General features: G+C 38.4%; 1 protein-coding gene across 1 annotated transcript; it reads left to right on the forward strand.

Annotated features, from left to right (window-relative positions):
- Nucleotides 1-5,183, forward strand: LOC102715717 (O-fucosyltransferase 10-like). The gene is made up of 10 exons (XM_006664319.3): nt 1-565; nt 1,090-1,162; nt 1,291-1,358; nt 1,891-1,979; nt 2,413-2,610; nt 2,686-2,890; nt 2,974-3,141; nt 3,495-3,662; nt 3,860-4,050; nt 4,778-5,183. Exons 1-10 carry the CDS (start codon nt 188-190, stop codon nt 4,914-4,916), a joined length of 1,677 nt encoding a protein of 558 aa, XP_006664382.3. The 5' UTR covers nt 1-187; the 3' UTR covers nt 4,917-5,183.
- The last annotated feature ends 11,132 nt before the right edge of the window (nt 5,184-16,315 follow it).

Genomic DNA, 16,315 nt, shown 5'->3' on the forward strand with positions numbered 1-16,315 from the left:
CTCCGCCGGCGGTTACACGCACACGCTTGCCTTCTCTTCTTCTTCTTTTCTTTTTCTCCTCCACGAGAGCTCGCCGACGCCGACGCCGCCGCGGCGAGCCACCACACCAAGCCCCCCTTTCCTCTACTCCTTACACGCGGGGGAGCTCGCATGGTCCCGCGACACCTGCGCCCGCCGCGCTGAGGCCATGTCGGTGGCGCTGTACGCGCGTGGGGGTGGCGGCGGTGGCGCCAAGGCCTCCGCGGCGCGGCGCCCTTGGGCGCCGCGCGGGCGGAGGCGCGCCGCGGTCGTGCTGCTCCTCGCGCTGGCGTACGTGGCGGGGCTGCTCGTGTTCATGCTCGGAGGAGGGGGTGGAGCAGGAGGAGGGCGCGCGGGCGTCGTGACGGTGGCCTCGCTGCGGAGGAGGCGCGCGGCGGCGGTGCCGTCGCCGCCGACGCCGCCCGGGTCGGTGTACCGCAGCCACCTCGTGTTCGAGCGGCTCTGGCCGGACATCCGCGACGACGCCGCCACCCCCGCCTCGGCCGCCGCCGCCACCCTCTCCTCCACCTCGTGGCGTCGCAGCATGGTGAGCGAGCGCGCGCGCAGACCAACTAGTCCTTGCGATTCTTGGTAGTTTCTTGCGGTTCTTGGCTTCTGATTTTGGCTTCTTGCCCGCTTCCTCGCTGCTTCTTCATGCGTGGGAGCTCGCTGGAATCATGAATCAGGCGATAGTTTCAGGACCAATTTGTTCTTTGTTCCGTGAGATGTAGTTCTTGATGCGTTTCTTAAGGGAAAGAAAAAGTGAAAACAAGTTCAGTTCTTGATTTCGTGTGCCTCTTTGTTTCTTGCCCCTTTTCAGACGATGAATTTTAGTGATCTCACATGCCCTCATTCTGCTTTGCTCATGATCAGATGTACTTTGTACTTTCAATTCGACCAGTCAATATGTTGATTCATAGTTAGAGTAAAATCATTCTTAGGATGCTCCAAAATTGGGTCACTAAATGCCCTTACTTTTGTCCTTCATAAGAAGCAACCTTTACAGATTCCTGGTCCTAAACGTTATCATTTAGTAGTAATATAATATTTGTTTGGATTGGTATCGTGCAGTTAATGACATCGCACTATCAGAATCCTGGGGAGCTATGGGCGCCTTGTATCAACAGGAAGCTGATTCGATCAGGTTGCACTTTCAGACCTTTTGTTGAAAACTACCTTTTTCAAGTTCTTGTGGCCCGTAATTTTAAGCACTGAAAAGGAGATTTCTAAACTAACAATGATGGAACTTTATTACAAATTGGATATTTGCAGAGTTGCCGCCTTCAAATGGCTATCTCATGATCGAGGCAAATGGTGGTCTGAATCAACAGCGTCTTTCTGTAAGTTTCAGGGTCATCCGTTCTGTTCAAAAAAAAAATGATAATGTCTCTGAGTAGATAACTAGATATACAAACATAGTTACTATGTTATTTAAAAATCTAGTGCCATATGCACCACTAAGTCTAGTTGGGTAGTCACATTATTGCCACGATGTGTCGTTCAACTGAGAGTCTGAGATGGCATCTTCAACAGCCTTGTGCTGAAGTAGTGGGATTGTCACTAAACTTGATTTTGTCCTGGAAAAATGATTTCATTTGAGACTCAGAACCTTCTAAAGTTTCTGGCTTCTAAAGTATTGGTTATGTATATACCTGCAGAAAACCTGTTCAAACACATCTAGAGTACTCCAATAGGACATCTATTTGATGTATAGTTGCTAACATATTTCCTTTCACCCAAAAGTTTGATAACAATGCTGTGTTCTCTACCATTTTCTGTTAGCTGTGACGCAGATGACATGTATTCCTGAACTTGGGACGTTCACAACTTCACATTATGCCAGATAATTATTAACACAAGTTTTCAATGCAGATCTGTGATGCAGTTGCTGTGGCCAGTTTGCTTAATGCAACTCTTGTGATCCCAGCATTTCATTTTAATAGTGTTTGGCGTGATCATAGGTACCTATCTACTACGTGTTATTACGAAGACCACTTTTATTCAAATGTGTTTGTCAGTAGCCATATTAACTTTGAATTTCAACCACCTATATGTCTAATAGAGTAAATGTAAATTCTGAAATTCACTGCTGTTTACAGTATATTGTTTTTTTTTCTTTTGACATTCCAACTTAAGAATAGATCCAGTACGTCTTTTATATTCATATCTTCCAACAAGTTTTAGTTTTTCAGTTTGATCGAAGCACGTGTTATTTTTACAGGACATGTATTACACCTGACGAAACACAGTTTTTGTCTGTCTAGAGAAGCATTTGAAAACAAAAAAAATCATAGATGCTATTTAACTCCATTTGTTCGTTGTCATGTATTACTTTTCTAGCAAAGTAGTAAGCAGTTTCAGGATGATGTGTTTACCTGATCTACTGTTTTTCAGCAAATTTGGTGATATCTTTGATGAGGACCATTTTATTGAGACACTCAAAGAACACGTTAGAGTTGTGAAGGAATTACCTGTAGATGTCTTGGAGCGCTTCAATCATAATATCAGCAGCATACCAAATATGCGAACTAAAGCCTATTCATCTCCAAATCACTACATGCAGAAGGTGCTTCCGAAATTGCGGGAGTTAGGGTATGGTAAACAATCACCACCATATGATAGAGATACTTTGATTGAACATCGTTTCACTCTATCAATTTCATGCAGGGTTGTGCGCATTGCCCCATTCTCAAACAGACTGGCACAGTCAGTTCCATCAAATCTCCAGGCCTTGAGATGTTTTGTTAACTACCAAGCATTGAGATTTGCCGAGCCAATCAGAGTTCTTGCAGAGAATATGGTTGAAAGGATGGTAAAAAGGAGTACTTTGACTGGTGGGAAGTATGTATCAGTGCATCTTCGCTTCGAAGAGGTTTTAATCCGCTCTCCCCTGTGCATCAACAATTGCATGTTTTCATTCATGACTAATCTTTTGTACACTACCGTTTTGTTTAGGATATGGTAGCTTTTTCATGCTGTATATATGATGGTGGCTTGAAGGAGAAAATTGAAATGGAAAATGCTCGTGAAAGAAGCTGGAAAGGGAAGTTTCATCGGCATGGTCGAGTAATAAATCCTGAGGCAAACAGAAGAGATGGAAAATGTCCTCTTACTCCTCTGGAGGTTAGAATCTCCCATTCTTCTTTGCCTCTTGTTTATTACATACTGTTGAAAGATCTTGAGTCTACTCTAGGCATATCTTTTAGCCTTTAAGGAGACCATCTCATGTGACCGACACAGTTCCACATGTGCACTGAAGATTGCATTCCACACCATTATCTTAGACCATTTAAGGCGTGTTATATCTTCTTTTTTTATTCATATTGAATTATGCAAGTATGTTTAGTTGTTGGAATGTAAGGTTGTTATCACCAGTGTGAAATTTAATTGCCATAAAGTGAAATGCCTTCTTTTAAAACACTAAATATTTCAGAATTTAACTGAAGATGTGTTTCACACTGAATGCACTTGTGCAGGTTGGTATGATGCTACGGGGCATGGGATTTGACAATACCACCTCCCTCTATGTTGCTTCTGGTAAGATATACAATGCTGAAAAATACATGGCTCCACTTCGACAGATGTTTCCTCTTTTAGCAACAAAGGATACTCTTGCTTTGCCTGAAGAGCTCGCTGAGTTTGAGGTATAGTTTACCCCTAGAACTCTGTTCTTCTGAATTTGATTGGATTAGGCATTCATTAAGCTACTTACCATTTTCAAAATGAATTTATTTTTTATTATAAGGCGTTGTTTAAGTTAATGATAACATGGATAGAGATATTGTTCTCCATGATTAGATCATCTTGAATTCACCAACCTATTGTTCTCTGTATTCCATAGGGGCACTCATCTCGATTAGCAGCACTAGATTACACTGTGTGCCTTCCGAGTGAAGTCTTCGTGACAACTCAAGGTGGGAACTTCCCTCACTTTCTGATGGGGCACAGGCGTTATCTGTTTGGAGGGAATGCGAAGACAATAAAGCCAGACAAACGGAAGCTGGTCTTATCTTTTGATGATCCGAATATCAGGTCAGTCTTGATCTTCCATTTGCATCATGATTCGATTAACCTAGCAAGCATATGTGATATGTTTAAGTGATCAATGGAAGTAGGAATGCCCTGACTATCACAAAATTGTGCAAAACCAGCTTCCATTTTGACAGTCTGCTGGAAAGTTATTCTTCTACAAAATCAAAACTGCTTTTTGACAATGTATATGTTGACTGAGGATTGGTCGGTGTTAGGGGGTGTTTAGTTGGTGAAATAAAAATTCTTATGTGTCACATCAGACGTTTGATCGGATGTCTGAAGGAGTTTCCGGACAAGAATGAAAAAACGAATTTCACGGCTGGCATGGAAACCGCGAGACAAATCTTTTCAGCCTAATTAATCCGTCATTAGCGTATGTAGGTTACTGTAGCACTTATAGCTAATCATGTACTAACTAGGCTCAAAAGACTCGTCTTACGATTTCTCACATGACTGTGCAATTAGTTTTTCGTTTTATCTATGTTTAATACTCTATTCAGGTATCCAAAGATTTGATATGATGTTTTTGGGTAAAAATTTTTGAGAACTAAACGGGGCCTTATCTTTCCACCAAATGTATATTTGAGTTGACCCCAGCCTAACTACTTCATTGTCTTGCAAACAAATTATGTTCTTAGTCAGACTTTCACACACACATGATTTAATAATCTCACTAGCTTTGAATTGCTTTAGGACCAAACTGAAACTTGTGTTTCTACTACTGCAGATGGAATCGGTTCAAGCGGCACATGCAGGATATACTACACCATAGTGACATGAGGGGCACTGCATTCAGGAAACCCAACGATTCTATATACACCTTCCCAATGCCTGAATGTATGTGTCAGCAAGATGGGATGATCTAGGAGGAATATGTCTTGCAAGGATGCAGCATACATACACATTTTTGTACAGCAATCTTCGGCGGGAATTGGTTAATTTCTGTCTCTAGATTGTAGAGAGGAGGAGAGTTGAAAAATTGGTTCTTGGTTGTAGATACGAAAACACATGTTCCACGGAGGGCTCTTACAAGTGACAGATTTCCCTGTAAATGTATACGCAACAAATAAAGAAAGAGAAAGGCTAACAGATATTATAAAGAGAAGAATTTCATCAAGTGACTTCTTCTTTTTGGGCTCTTGTTGTTCATATTGCTCACACCAAATTGACCATGACATGGTTTCTTGTGAAATGCTGCAGTTCCAGGGTTATCAAAAAGCCATGGAACAGAATGCTGCTTGTTGTACAGCCACAGAAACTCCGGTGCTCTGTACAGACTGGAGAGTATTGGATTTACTGATGACAGGAAAATTGCAGTGCCGACAGATGGTGTTGGTAGGAGTACTGAAGTCCAGCATTTGATGCGATGTGAACTGACACATGGTGTAAACGATGTGCGTGTCAGCGCATCCAAATCCAATCCTGGTAATGGCGCCTCTTCAAGTCCCTCGCTGTCCCAACTACTGGAGTGGTAGTACTGTTTTCAGACTAGTACCGAGCGACTACTGCTCTCTCTTCCGTAATAACTTTATTTTCCATTTTTTCGTGTTTAACTTTTGATCATTCGTTTTATTTAAAAAATTTATATAAAAACTTAAAAAAATTAGTCACGTATAAAATATTATTCATGTTTTATCATCTAGTAAGAATAAAAATATTAATCACAATTTCTTTTAAATAAGACGAAGAGTTTGTATCAAAAAACTGAAAAATAATCTTATTACAGGACGGAGGTAGTATTTATTATTTATTTGACATTTAATCCATGGGTATATACGTAGGTGGATAAATACGTAAACGTGATACCATATCAGCTGAAAAAAAAAACAAATGCTCGCAGTACTAGCGGGCTGACAGCGTGAGTTGATGAAAGCAAAATAATGTCGTTATGTTGCCGCGGTGAAAGATGGACAAAGCTGTCACTGTTCATCACTTCAGGACGTTTGGGCTACAACACCACTGACCCAATCCGTGTGAAACATGTTTGTACTGTATTGTGTTATATATATATGTGCCCTAGCAGCTTATTATCGCCCGCTTGTTCTTCTGTTACTGCTCGGTGAGCTGCTTATTATTGGAGCACCATTAGTTTTCTTTAGAGAAGGAAAAAAAAATTGGAAGAAAGCCACTGTATGGTGGAATATCGTACAACTCGTTTCTGCCAATAAAATTATAGTGTTAAATTTGTTTTACGCCCTTTAATTATTAGAAAAGTATGGTTTACCCTTGTTAAGTGCGAAACCAGTCATTTACACCTTTCAACTGTTTAAACCGGACGAATTACTTGTACCAGTCAAAAGCAGTTTTGATACAACGTGGCAAACTAGCTAGCATAAACAAATAAAAAAAATAATGGAACCATATGTCATATTGTCTCCCTTCCTCTTTTTCTTCTCCTACATAAGTCGTCTTATTCTAACTACTTTGGACGTTGATATGCCGTAACCTTTAAGCCGCCACTACCACCACCGTATTTACCTCTACACGTACAAACTCAATAGCCTCTTCCTCCATAAACTCACCGAAGCACGTTGTAAAGGTTCATCGTCCTCTTCTCTTCGCTGCTAGATAAGCGCAACTGCGATGTCCTCGTCTCCCTTCGTCCCAGATCTAGGTGACAATGGTCTTGGGTGGACTAGGCTAGTGACATTGTTTCTCAGGTAGCCTAGTAGCAGTGTCATCGGGCTCCTGGAGGAGAGGTGGTTGTGTGCTGGATTGAAGTGTGTGAGAGAGCGAGAGAGGAAGAGATAAAGAAAAAGGAGAATCTAAGAAAGGAGAAAGGGTAGGACCATGCATCGCTTAGGAGTCCGCTTGTCACCTAGTCATCGTCCTCGTCAAAGTCAGTGCCGCGACCAACAATCCATCTGAGCAGTGCATCCTACCGCTTTCTTTCTTCCTCTAAAGCAAGTGGTCACTGGAGCCACTAGTTGCCTATGCATGACGAGTGCACAATGAGAAGAGTTCAACAAGGGTGTGGTTGATAGATGGCGACGTTCATGCCTTCCTTCCCCCATCTTCTTCCTTCCTCCCCTCCCCAGTCTCTTTTTTTTTTCCTCTCGTCTCCACGTCCTGCCAAGGACCACCATTGCCCCACTAGGGCCAATGTCTCTTCGAGTAGGGCCAAAGTCTCTTCCTCGACCTCTACCGAGTACTGACATTGTGCCGTCACGTAGTACCAGAGCACAATTGCCTTATCGAGCTTTGCTTAGCGGCATCTCTGCTAGTGTTGTTGTCATTGACAATGTTGGAGAGGAGGACGCTCAAGATGGCATTGCGGAGCATTAAAAGGAAGAAAAAGTAATAAGAAAAGGAGGATAATTGAAGAAATAACTCGTAGTGGGTCCAGATACCATATCGAGTGTCACGTAATACTAAAACTGTTATTTTTAGTTGAGGGGGTAAATTATACAGTTTAAATAGTTTAAAGGTGTACAATATCTGGTTTCATAGTTAAGAGGGGGAGGGGAGGGGTTAACTTTTATGATAATTGAGGAGGATAATTCAAACTTTACCTAAAAGTTTATAGAATCTCATACTTGTTAATGATAAATCATACTCCATAATGTTTCATCTACTTACATTGTCTCAAAATAATACTATTTCTACGATTCAAACTTGTGGTATAATACTAGCTACTACTACTTCTTCTACCTTCCTATGGTAACCGCTCACTGTCTCCGCCATTTAATATTTCCACGTACTTCCTCTTCCTAACTAATTTTGATAATTCCTTACTTTAATATTTACTTCTTTAAAAATGCTATAAATTGAATCATTTTGACACAGGAAAGTATTTATTTTTTATATATACATGAGTCATGCTCTTATGGCCTATATGGATTGAAGTCAACTCCTTGGTCTACCAAAGTATTGGCAACTTCAATAAAAACACATAGATGTTCGCTTTGCTATCAAATTATGCATAGAAATACAAATTCTACCCTACCAATATTCTGGTACGGGAAAATTGACTTCAATACAAACATAGTGAAATATAGATTTTTCATCGGTATATAGGCTGCGTTCGGGAAAAATAGATTAGTACATGATTAATTGATTATTAAATATAAAAATTAGAAAAATGGATCAATTTCAATTTTTAAAACAACTTTCCTATAATTTTTTTTACAAAAAATATACCGTTTATCGGTTCGAGATATGTGCACGTGAAAAACAAGAGAATCTGAGGTTGATAAGGGGAAACGAAGGGGCCATAAGAGTAAGTTCAATAGTATAGCCAACTAACAGCTCCAATTTATCTATAGTCAATGTAATAGTCAATTCATACAATAAGTTAAGTTAGCTACAAAATACATCAAATGTTTAGACACTTATTATAAATAGTAAATATATAGTCGTAGACTATTAATTAAACCCATCAATAATTTTGGACTAATTCGCGAGACGAATCTATTGAGTCTACTTAATCCATGATTAGTCTATGTGATGCTACAGTAAACATGCGCTAATTATGGATTAATTATGCTTAAAAATTTGCACGTGAATTAACTCTGGTTTTTGTAATTAGTTTTATAATTAGTCTACATTTATTATTTATAATAAGTATCCAAACATCCGATGTAACATGCGGTTAAAAAGTTTAGCCCCATCTAAACACCCCCTACATAGTCTCATATGTTATACACGCCTTAGAGTCCGTGTTGTAGCTAGCTATAAATTAGTAGCTCACTGTTTTTCTCTCTCATCTCTCATCTCTTTAAAATATATTTATAGTTGTTTTATAGTCTACAATAAGTGTTCTAATAGGCCATCTTATTAAGTTGGTCTCTCCTTCTAGTTAATGCGATTAGTTTGACATTTACCATCTCTCAAACTTTGCAAAGTTGTTATGCATTTTAAAGTAAACAATAGATGTTTTCTCTGTTATCTTAAAAAAAAGCACATATGGGGTGATTATACGACATATTTAAAATAAAAAATAATTTATAAATAAAAAAAAATATATATATATATATATGCTTAATGATAAAAGCTAATGCTGAAAAATAAATTTTAGTGAAAAATCTTAAAAACTAATCTAAATTGAACGCTAAAAATTTAAATTTTAGATTGCAGTCACCAGCGTAAACGAAAAACATAGGGTGCAGTACACGACACTGACCGAATCTGGCGTCATCGCCTGCTACTGTACCCTACCCTGACTACTACCATTGCATGCACGCAACCGGATGATGTAGTTGTAATGGAGAAGCATAATCCCACATGACATGGCAGCCACATGTGCTCCTCCCGTTGGTCGCTGCCGCATGACACGCAACGCATTCTCTCTCTTGCCCCAAATTATCATCATCCAAAAAAAGCAAAAAAAAATCTGTTACAATTAGCTTAAGCTGCAATTAATTGACATCCTGGAATACTAACAAATTATAAAAAGAATCATCGAACGAGCAGGTGCAGTTCCATTCCATGTGCAATCAATTATGAGGGTAGGTTTGGAAGGTTTTTCTTAGCTATAGCTTATCTAAAACCGGTCCTAAACGGTCCATGGTTTATGAGAATATAAATCTCCACCAAACAGGTCTTGTCTAATAAGACGGTGTTCGGTAGTGGGGATGGGAGAGTTAGTTATGACGTAAAAAACATAGTAATAGATTAGTACATGATTAATTAATTATTAAAAATATAAAATAGATTAATATATTTTTTAAAACAACTTCTTTTTATAAAAAATTATAAAAAAAAATATCGTTTAACAGTTCGGGAAGCATGCACGTGAAAAACGAGGATAGTTAGATAACTTACCACACGGCCTAAGAGGTTTCATCAACAAAACGGACCGAATTGGATTCCCAGTTTCTGATTCAAATCTTGTTGGATTAACTCCTCAGGCAAAATCAAGCAGCAGATAATCATCTGCTTTGTCTCGCAGCTCTCTCTTCCTATCACATTTACAAGCTACAGATTTCCCCCCAAAAAAGGAGAGATATTTTTTGGTACTTTCTGGCTACGATTCCACCGGCGGATCGGCGGCGAACTCCACCGCGTCCGGTTCAACTCCGACGAGCTCCATCTGATCCTGGAGGTACTTCTGCAGCAGCATCCCGCGATCGCCGCCGCCGTCGTCCTCTTTCTCCGGCCACCTTCCTCCTCCTCTCCGGCCACGGCCCGCTGCCCTCCTGATCCTCCTCACCCGCCGGAACCTGACGACGGCCACCGCGCAGCAGAGCAGCGGCAGCCACAGCACCGCCAGCGACAGCACCACCGGGACCAAGCACAGTGCCACCCACGCCGCCGCCACCGCCCTCCACGACGACGGCGGCAGGAGCCCCGTCGCTCCCATCGCTCGCCGCCGGCGACGAGAAAAAAAGAAAAGACTCGAGCTCAATTTGGTTGCCGGACCAGAGCAATTAGCGGCAAAGATTGCTCTTTTATGGAAGCCTTGGATTGCTTGCTTCCACCGAAAGAGAGTGGGATTAAAGAAAGTGGTTAGGGAGATTTCTTGTCGGCATTGAGCTGCAGCTGCAATGGAATTGGAGATGGAAGAGATGGGGCCCTTCGCCATTTTATTGCCGCGTCACCGGGTCGCTTTCTCTTACTTCTGGGAGAGGATCAGCTTCTGCTTCCAGTGATGGTCATCACACTGATTTTTTTTTTGGTTGTTTATTCTTTACTGTGCTGATATTTTCGGTCATGATATTTCTGTGCCTGTCACCTGATTTTTTTTTAAAAAAGTTTTTTTTGAAGAGAATAGGTGGTAGGGGAATGGAGTTCTTTTTTACAGTAGGTTAAATGATATGTTACAGGTTTATGCTTCCCCTCTTTTTCAAAAACGAAGCAGTTGAGTGACCCTGATCATCAGGACCATTTAACAGTGTTAAATGAAGGGCGACTTGGCCAATTTGCCTTTACTATTTGACCCTATTGTATGTTAACTTATAGGAAATAAATATAAATATTTATTTAGAAATATTGGAATAAAGTTTGAACTATATTTGATAGATTTGATGTTAGTTCGATATATATAATTTTAAATTTGATAAATTTGTACTTAAATTAATATAATTCAAAATTTGGTTTATTTGATAGATTTGAGGTTAGTTTGATATATATAATTTTAAATTCGATAAATTTGAACGTAAATTAATATACATCGAAATTTGGTTTTTATTTGATAGATTTGAGGTTAATTTGATATATATAATTTCAAATTCGATAATTTCAACTTAAATTAATAAAATTCGAAATTGTAGCACATAATCTCATATTTTATTCATTTGAAATTACTGAATGTAATAGGTACAATCATTATAGATGATTTTACACAATTTCAACAGCATAACAACATATATTTCAATCATTCATTCGAAATTTCGCCAATATAACCATCTGGTCGACGACGACTCAGGCGCCTCCCCCCAGCCTGACGCCACCTCGCCACACCTACGCCTCCCCAGCAGTGCGCCGCCACCGACGATGATGACCTAGCGGTGCGCCGCCGTAGCCTCTCCCTAGCCCGATGACAACTTGGCCACCCCCAGCCCGCCGCCGCTGCCTCCTCCCCTCGGCCTAATGCCACCTCGCCGCACCTCCTCCTTCCCTCCGCAGTGCGCTGCCACCGCCGCCTCCCCACAGCCCGACGAGGACTTGGCCACCCCCAGCCTGTCGCCGTCGCCTCCTCCCCTTAGCCTGATGCCACCTCGCCGCACCTCCTCCTCCCGTCTACAGTGCGCCGCCGCCACCTCCCCATAGCCCGACAACGACTCGGTCACCCCCAGCCCGACGCCGCTGCCTCCTCCTCCCCTAGCCCGATGCGTGCAGCTGTCGACGTTGCCGCCTATGCTACTTCTCTCCCCCACCACCACCGCCGATGTCGCCTCTCTCGACGCCGCTGTCGACGCCGCCGCTCTCCCCCAAAGCCGCCGCCGTCGCTCTCCGCCCCCTCCCCAACGACTAGTAGCTGCGGCTGCCCCCTCCAGCGCCAGTCGCCGGTTGCCATCTCCCTAAACGCCCGTGAGAGTTGAGAGAGGGAGAGAGATAGATAGATAGATAGATAGATAGATAGATATGAGGAAAAGGAGAGGCAGTTTAGTCCAATCATAATTAAAATTTAATTTTTTTATTTCATTACCCTAAACCCTAACGACAGGGTCAGACGACTACTTCGTTTTTGAAAAAGTGGGTCAAATCTGCAAAACTGAAAAATGAGAGTCAATTTCATAGTTAGCCTTCGAAATAGAGTCAGATATACAATTGTCCCTAACTAAATCATTTGTTTACATATTACCCATATATTACAACAGATTTTAATTAAATAAAATTTCCTCCAATATGTATTACTCTCTCTATATATGTATCATCTCTTAATTATCATATATATTTGATATTGATATACTGACTCTTTGGCTCCACAATTCTTTTTTTTTTCACAAAAAGTAGAGAGTTGGCACATTGACATTTTTCTGCTGTTGAAAAAAATAGTACATCTCACAAGCAAAATATATGTATCCCCAAGTAACTATAACAAAAATCAGATGATAATCCAACCTCAAAGCCCCGGGTATCTCAAATGGAGTCATCATAGTGGTACGATTTTTGATGGTTTTCCATTCTAGTCATGTATATAATTTAATTTTTCGAAATTCTTTTAGCTCTGTACTATAGCCGGTACTAAATAGTTAAATTGATAAATACAAAAAATTATACCCAACTGATAATCATTTTTAGAAATAATTATTGGAGTATTATGTAATGTGATCCTCTGCATTAGAGAAGAAAACGCAGAAGTGCTACAGGACAATGCATTAGCTTACATTTTTGGTTGTTGGATCTCTGCGGTGCGGAATGACCCAAAACAAGTGCTACAGTCTGTGCAGCCGTATAGGAGTAAATTGTACGGTGCTACCTCCACCCTAATTCAACTTAACTGTATTTATAAAATTCCGTGTCCAACATTCAACAACAAGTCTTATTTAAAAATTTTATAAAAATTTAAAAAATAGTCATACATAAAAATAAAACGGACGATCAATCATGAAACAGAACGGTAGAAATACACCCTCCCTGGAAAGGAGGTGGTAAATCGATGTAATGTTAAAACTCATTCGCTATGTTAACTTGTAATATTTAAGAGGAAGTCTAATAATATAGCCGAGTAAGCCGGTTATAAGACTTTTGTATAATTCTCTTAAACCACTCATATAATAGTTAGGTATTTATAATTAATATATGGCTCACCTATCTCTCACATAGCTCCTTGGCTCTGGTGCCAAAACCGACTGAAACTTATAGCTCGTTTCTTCTCTCTTCTCTCTCCTCCCATATGTCTTTTACCTTAGCATATAGCTAGCTGATAAGCCGTTATTATGCCTTATTATAGGGGGTGTTTAGTTGGTGAAATGAAAATTTTTAGGTGTCACATCAGACGTTTGATCAAATGTCGAAAAAGGTTTTTAGATATGAATGAAAAAGCGAATTTCACACCTGCTCTGGAAACCGCGAGACGAATCTTTTGAGCCTAATTAATCCATCATTAGCGCATGTGGGTTACTGTAGCACTTATGGCTAATCACATACTAATTAGGCTTACAAGATTTATTTTATGATTTCTTACGTAACGGTGTAATTAGTTTTTCATTGTCTATTTTAATACTCTATTTAAGTGTCCAAAAATTCGATGTGATGTTTTCGGGTGAAATTTTTTTTTGAACTAAACGTGGCCATACTCGGTCTGATGCAAACCGCCGTAGCTAGCAATACTCAAAATCAGAACAGCGGGCTCTATTCGCTTGTTGGTGGAGACTTGACAGCTGCTGCTGCTATCCGGAAGAAGCAATTGCAGTCGTAAAAGCTTTGCGTTTTGCATCTACCAAAAGCGTTCAGCGAATTTAAAGGCTGCGACGTGTAGCAAATATTGTTGAGTTGGTAAAAATAAAGGATGAGAAAGAAAATAGATGGATACTTAATTTAGAGCCAGGCTGTACACATAAATCAAGAAAAAGTACTATTTATAAGATAAAGAAAAAGATGTGATAGGGTACATAAAAAATATAATATTATTGTCATGATAGAATAAGCTGAAAATTAAAGTCTCTTATGTGAGCTACAAAATTATTTATGTATGACATGAAATAAAATTAGAGTAGACAACGGATGCTACTATTGATCTTGCTCTTAGGTCACACTGACAGGCGTGCCCATCCCTCATCATTTCTATTACCGGCCTGCCGGATAGGTTTGTTTTTTTTTTTTAGAAAAAAAACTTCACCGCTCTAGCGTGCTAAGAGCCAGGTGATTATTTGCCTTTTCATGGGCATATTTGCAAACAAATACTTCCTCCGTTTTTTTAACGCCGTTAACTTTTTATTTATATTTGACCCTTTATCTTATTTATTTTTTTAAATATACAAAATTATAAATTATACTTAAAAATCATGATAAAGTAGTCAATAATTATATAAACTTTTTAATAAGACGAAGTATCAAACGTAGATAAAAGGTCAACGGCGTCAAATAAAAAAATTAGAGAGAGTAATGATTTATAAATAAAAATTTTATATACGTATTTCTGGCGATATAACAGTCAAGGCTGGAAATAAACTTTGAGAAACCCTTAAATCAAAATCAAATTTCAAGTTAAAAGTTCTACTTTTGGCTTATAAAACATAAGCAAAAGTAAAAAGATACGTGAAAAATGTATTCACTATCTCCCAAAATATAAACATTTCTAGAATTTAAATCTTATTTTAAAATATAAACATTTCTACTACTTATATTATCAGTCACTTGTTATTAAGATTTGTTCTATTTTATTACCACATAACCTACCCTTCAATACCAATCATCCCTTATTTATTAAAGGGTATCTTAGTATTTTCTAATTAACCTTATTCCTTATTAACCAACATAGAAATCCTTATGCTTTAGGACGGAGGTGATAACCTATTTTAGAACTAGGCATGTATTAAGCAAGAATGTGAGAATGATCATAAAAGATTGTGATTGATTAAGAAGAGGTGAAAAATTAAATAAAAAATAATTATGATTGGTTGAGATGATTAAGCATGTGTAAAAATAGTTTTATTTTAAGTTAAAGAATAAGCAATAGAAATAACTTTATTTTGAAATACATATCGTACTACTACAATCGCAAAAAATCTTTTCACTTTTTACCCACTAGTACTATTAAAAATAGATATTACAAACCAGACTTTTAATAATGCAAAGTAGATATTATAAATTCTTTCTAATGCAATTTTATATAAATTAAACATTAAATTCATTTGTCTATCAGCATTTCTTAATCTGATTATTTAAACAAAATCGAACAAAGAGCATGAAACCCCAAGTTAATAGTGACTATTGAAACTTTGCATAATTAATTATAGGTTGAACCACATTGTAATAAATTAGAAGTTTTAAAGTTTTAATGATAATTGCAGAACTTGCAAGACCAAGTTTATATGCTAATTTAAAAAACATTGCAATAACAAATTTATACACTAATTTCACAATCAATATCAATATCCAAATATTGCAAGGATAATTTTAATTAAATGCTTTATTCACGCAATTTAATATTAACATAAAGTTTAACTTTGTAAAACTAAATTTAATGTAAACCACTTTATATAAACATGAGTTGGTTCACATACAACTTTCGTATTATTGTAATAAATAAAATTTTGTTGACGTCTGTATATATCAGTGGAACAAAGCAACTGTGAAGCTCTCAAATAACATGTTATTCAACGCCTAAATTTATTATGAGTTTAAAAGAAATTTCACTGTGACTTCTTATATTATGTAAAAAGATATTTAAATCAAATATTAAGTGATCATATAATACCTAGCAAATATTTATCGCACAAGTTATTTGTAGTTATAACAAAGTGAAATCACTAATCATTAGTTGTGTTTTTAGTTCATTATTATCGGTAGGTGCACATATTTTCCAATGATTTAAAAGTCATTTGACAGGTCAAAAAATTACTTATTTTACAAAAAAATATGGTGCTAACGAAATATCTCTAGACCATTAGATACACATTTCTATTTATCTGAGATTTATCTAGTGATATGACTATTTAGACGTCGAACAAAAGTGATTTATAGCCTTGATTGATCTTATTTTAGTGTAACTGTGGCATGGTCTTAAACATAAATTTTATTGTCTTAGTATCAATGTCGGTGTTCTAATGGTGTTAAAAAATTGATTGAACTATGATTCTAAAGATATATATTGTATATTTGTAAAAACTTTCTGATTAAAAAAATTATATTTATCTTTAAATTCTAATATATAGAA

Source organism: Oryza brachyantha, chromosome 12 (assembly GCF_000231095.2).
Source record: "Oryza brachyantha chromosome 12, ObraRS2, whole genome shotgun sequence".
Classification (NCBI taxonomy): Eukaryota; Viridiplantae; Streptophyta; class Magnoliopsida; order Poales; family Poaceae; genus Oryza; species Oryza brachyantha.

What these genes read in the sequence shown, in the direction of transcription:
- LOC102715717 (XM_006664319.3), top strand. Translation starts at nt 188, where the DNA reads ATGTCGGTGGCGCTGTACGCGCGTGGGGGTGGCGGCGGTGGCGCCAAG. An exon ending in TGCATCTTCGCTTCGAAGAG is followed by an intron (nt 2,891 to 2,973) that starts GTTTTAATCCGC and finishes CGTTTTGTTTAG; the next exon opens with GATATGGTAGCTTTTTCATG. An exon ending in TTTGATGATCCGAATATCAG is followed by an intron (nt 4,051 to 4,777) that starts GTCAGTCTTGAT and finishes CTACTACTGCAG; the next exon opens with ATGGAATCGGTTCAAGCGGC.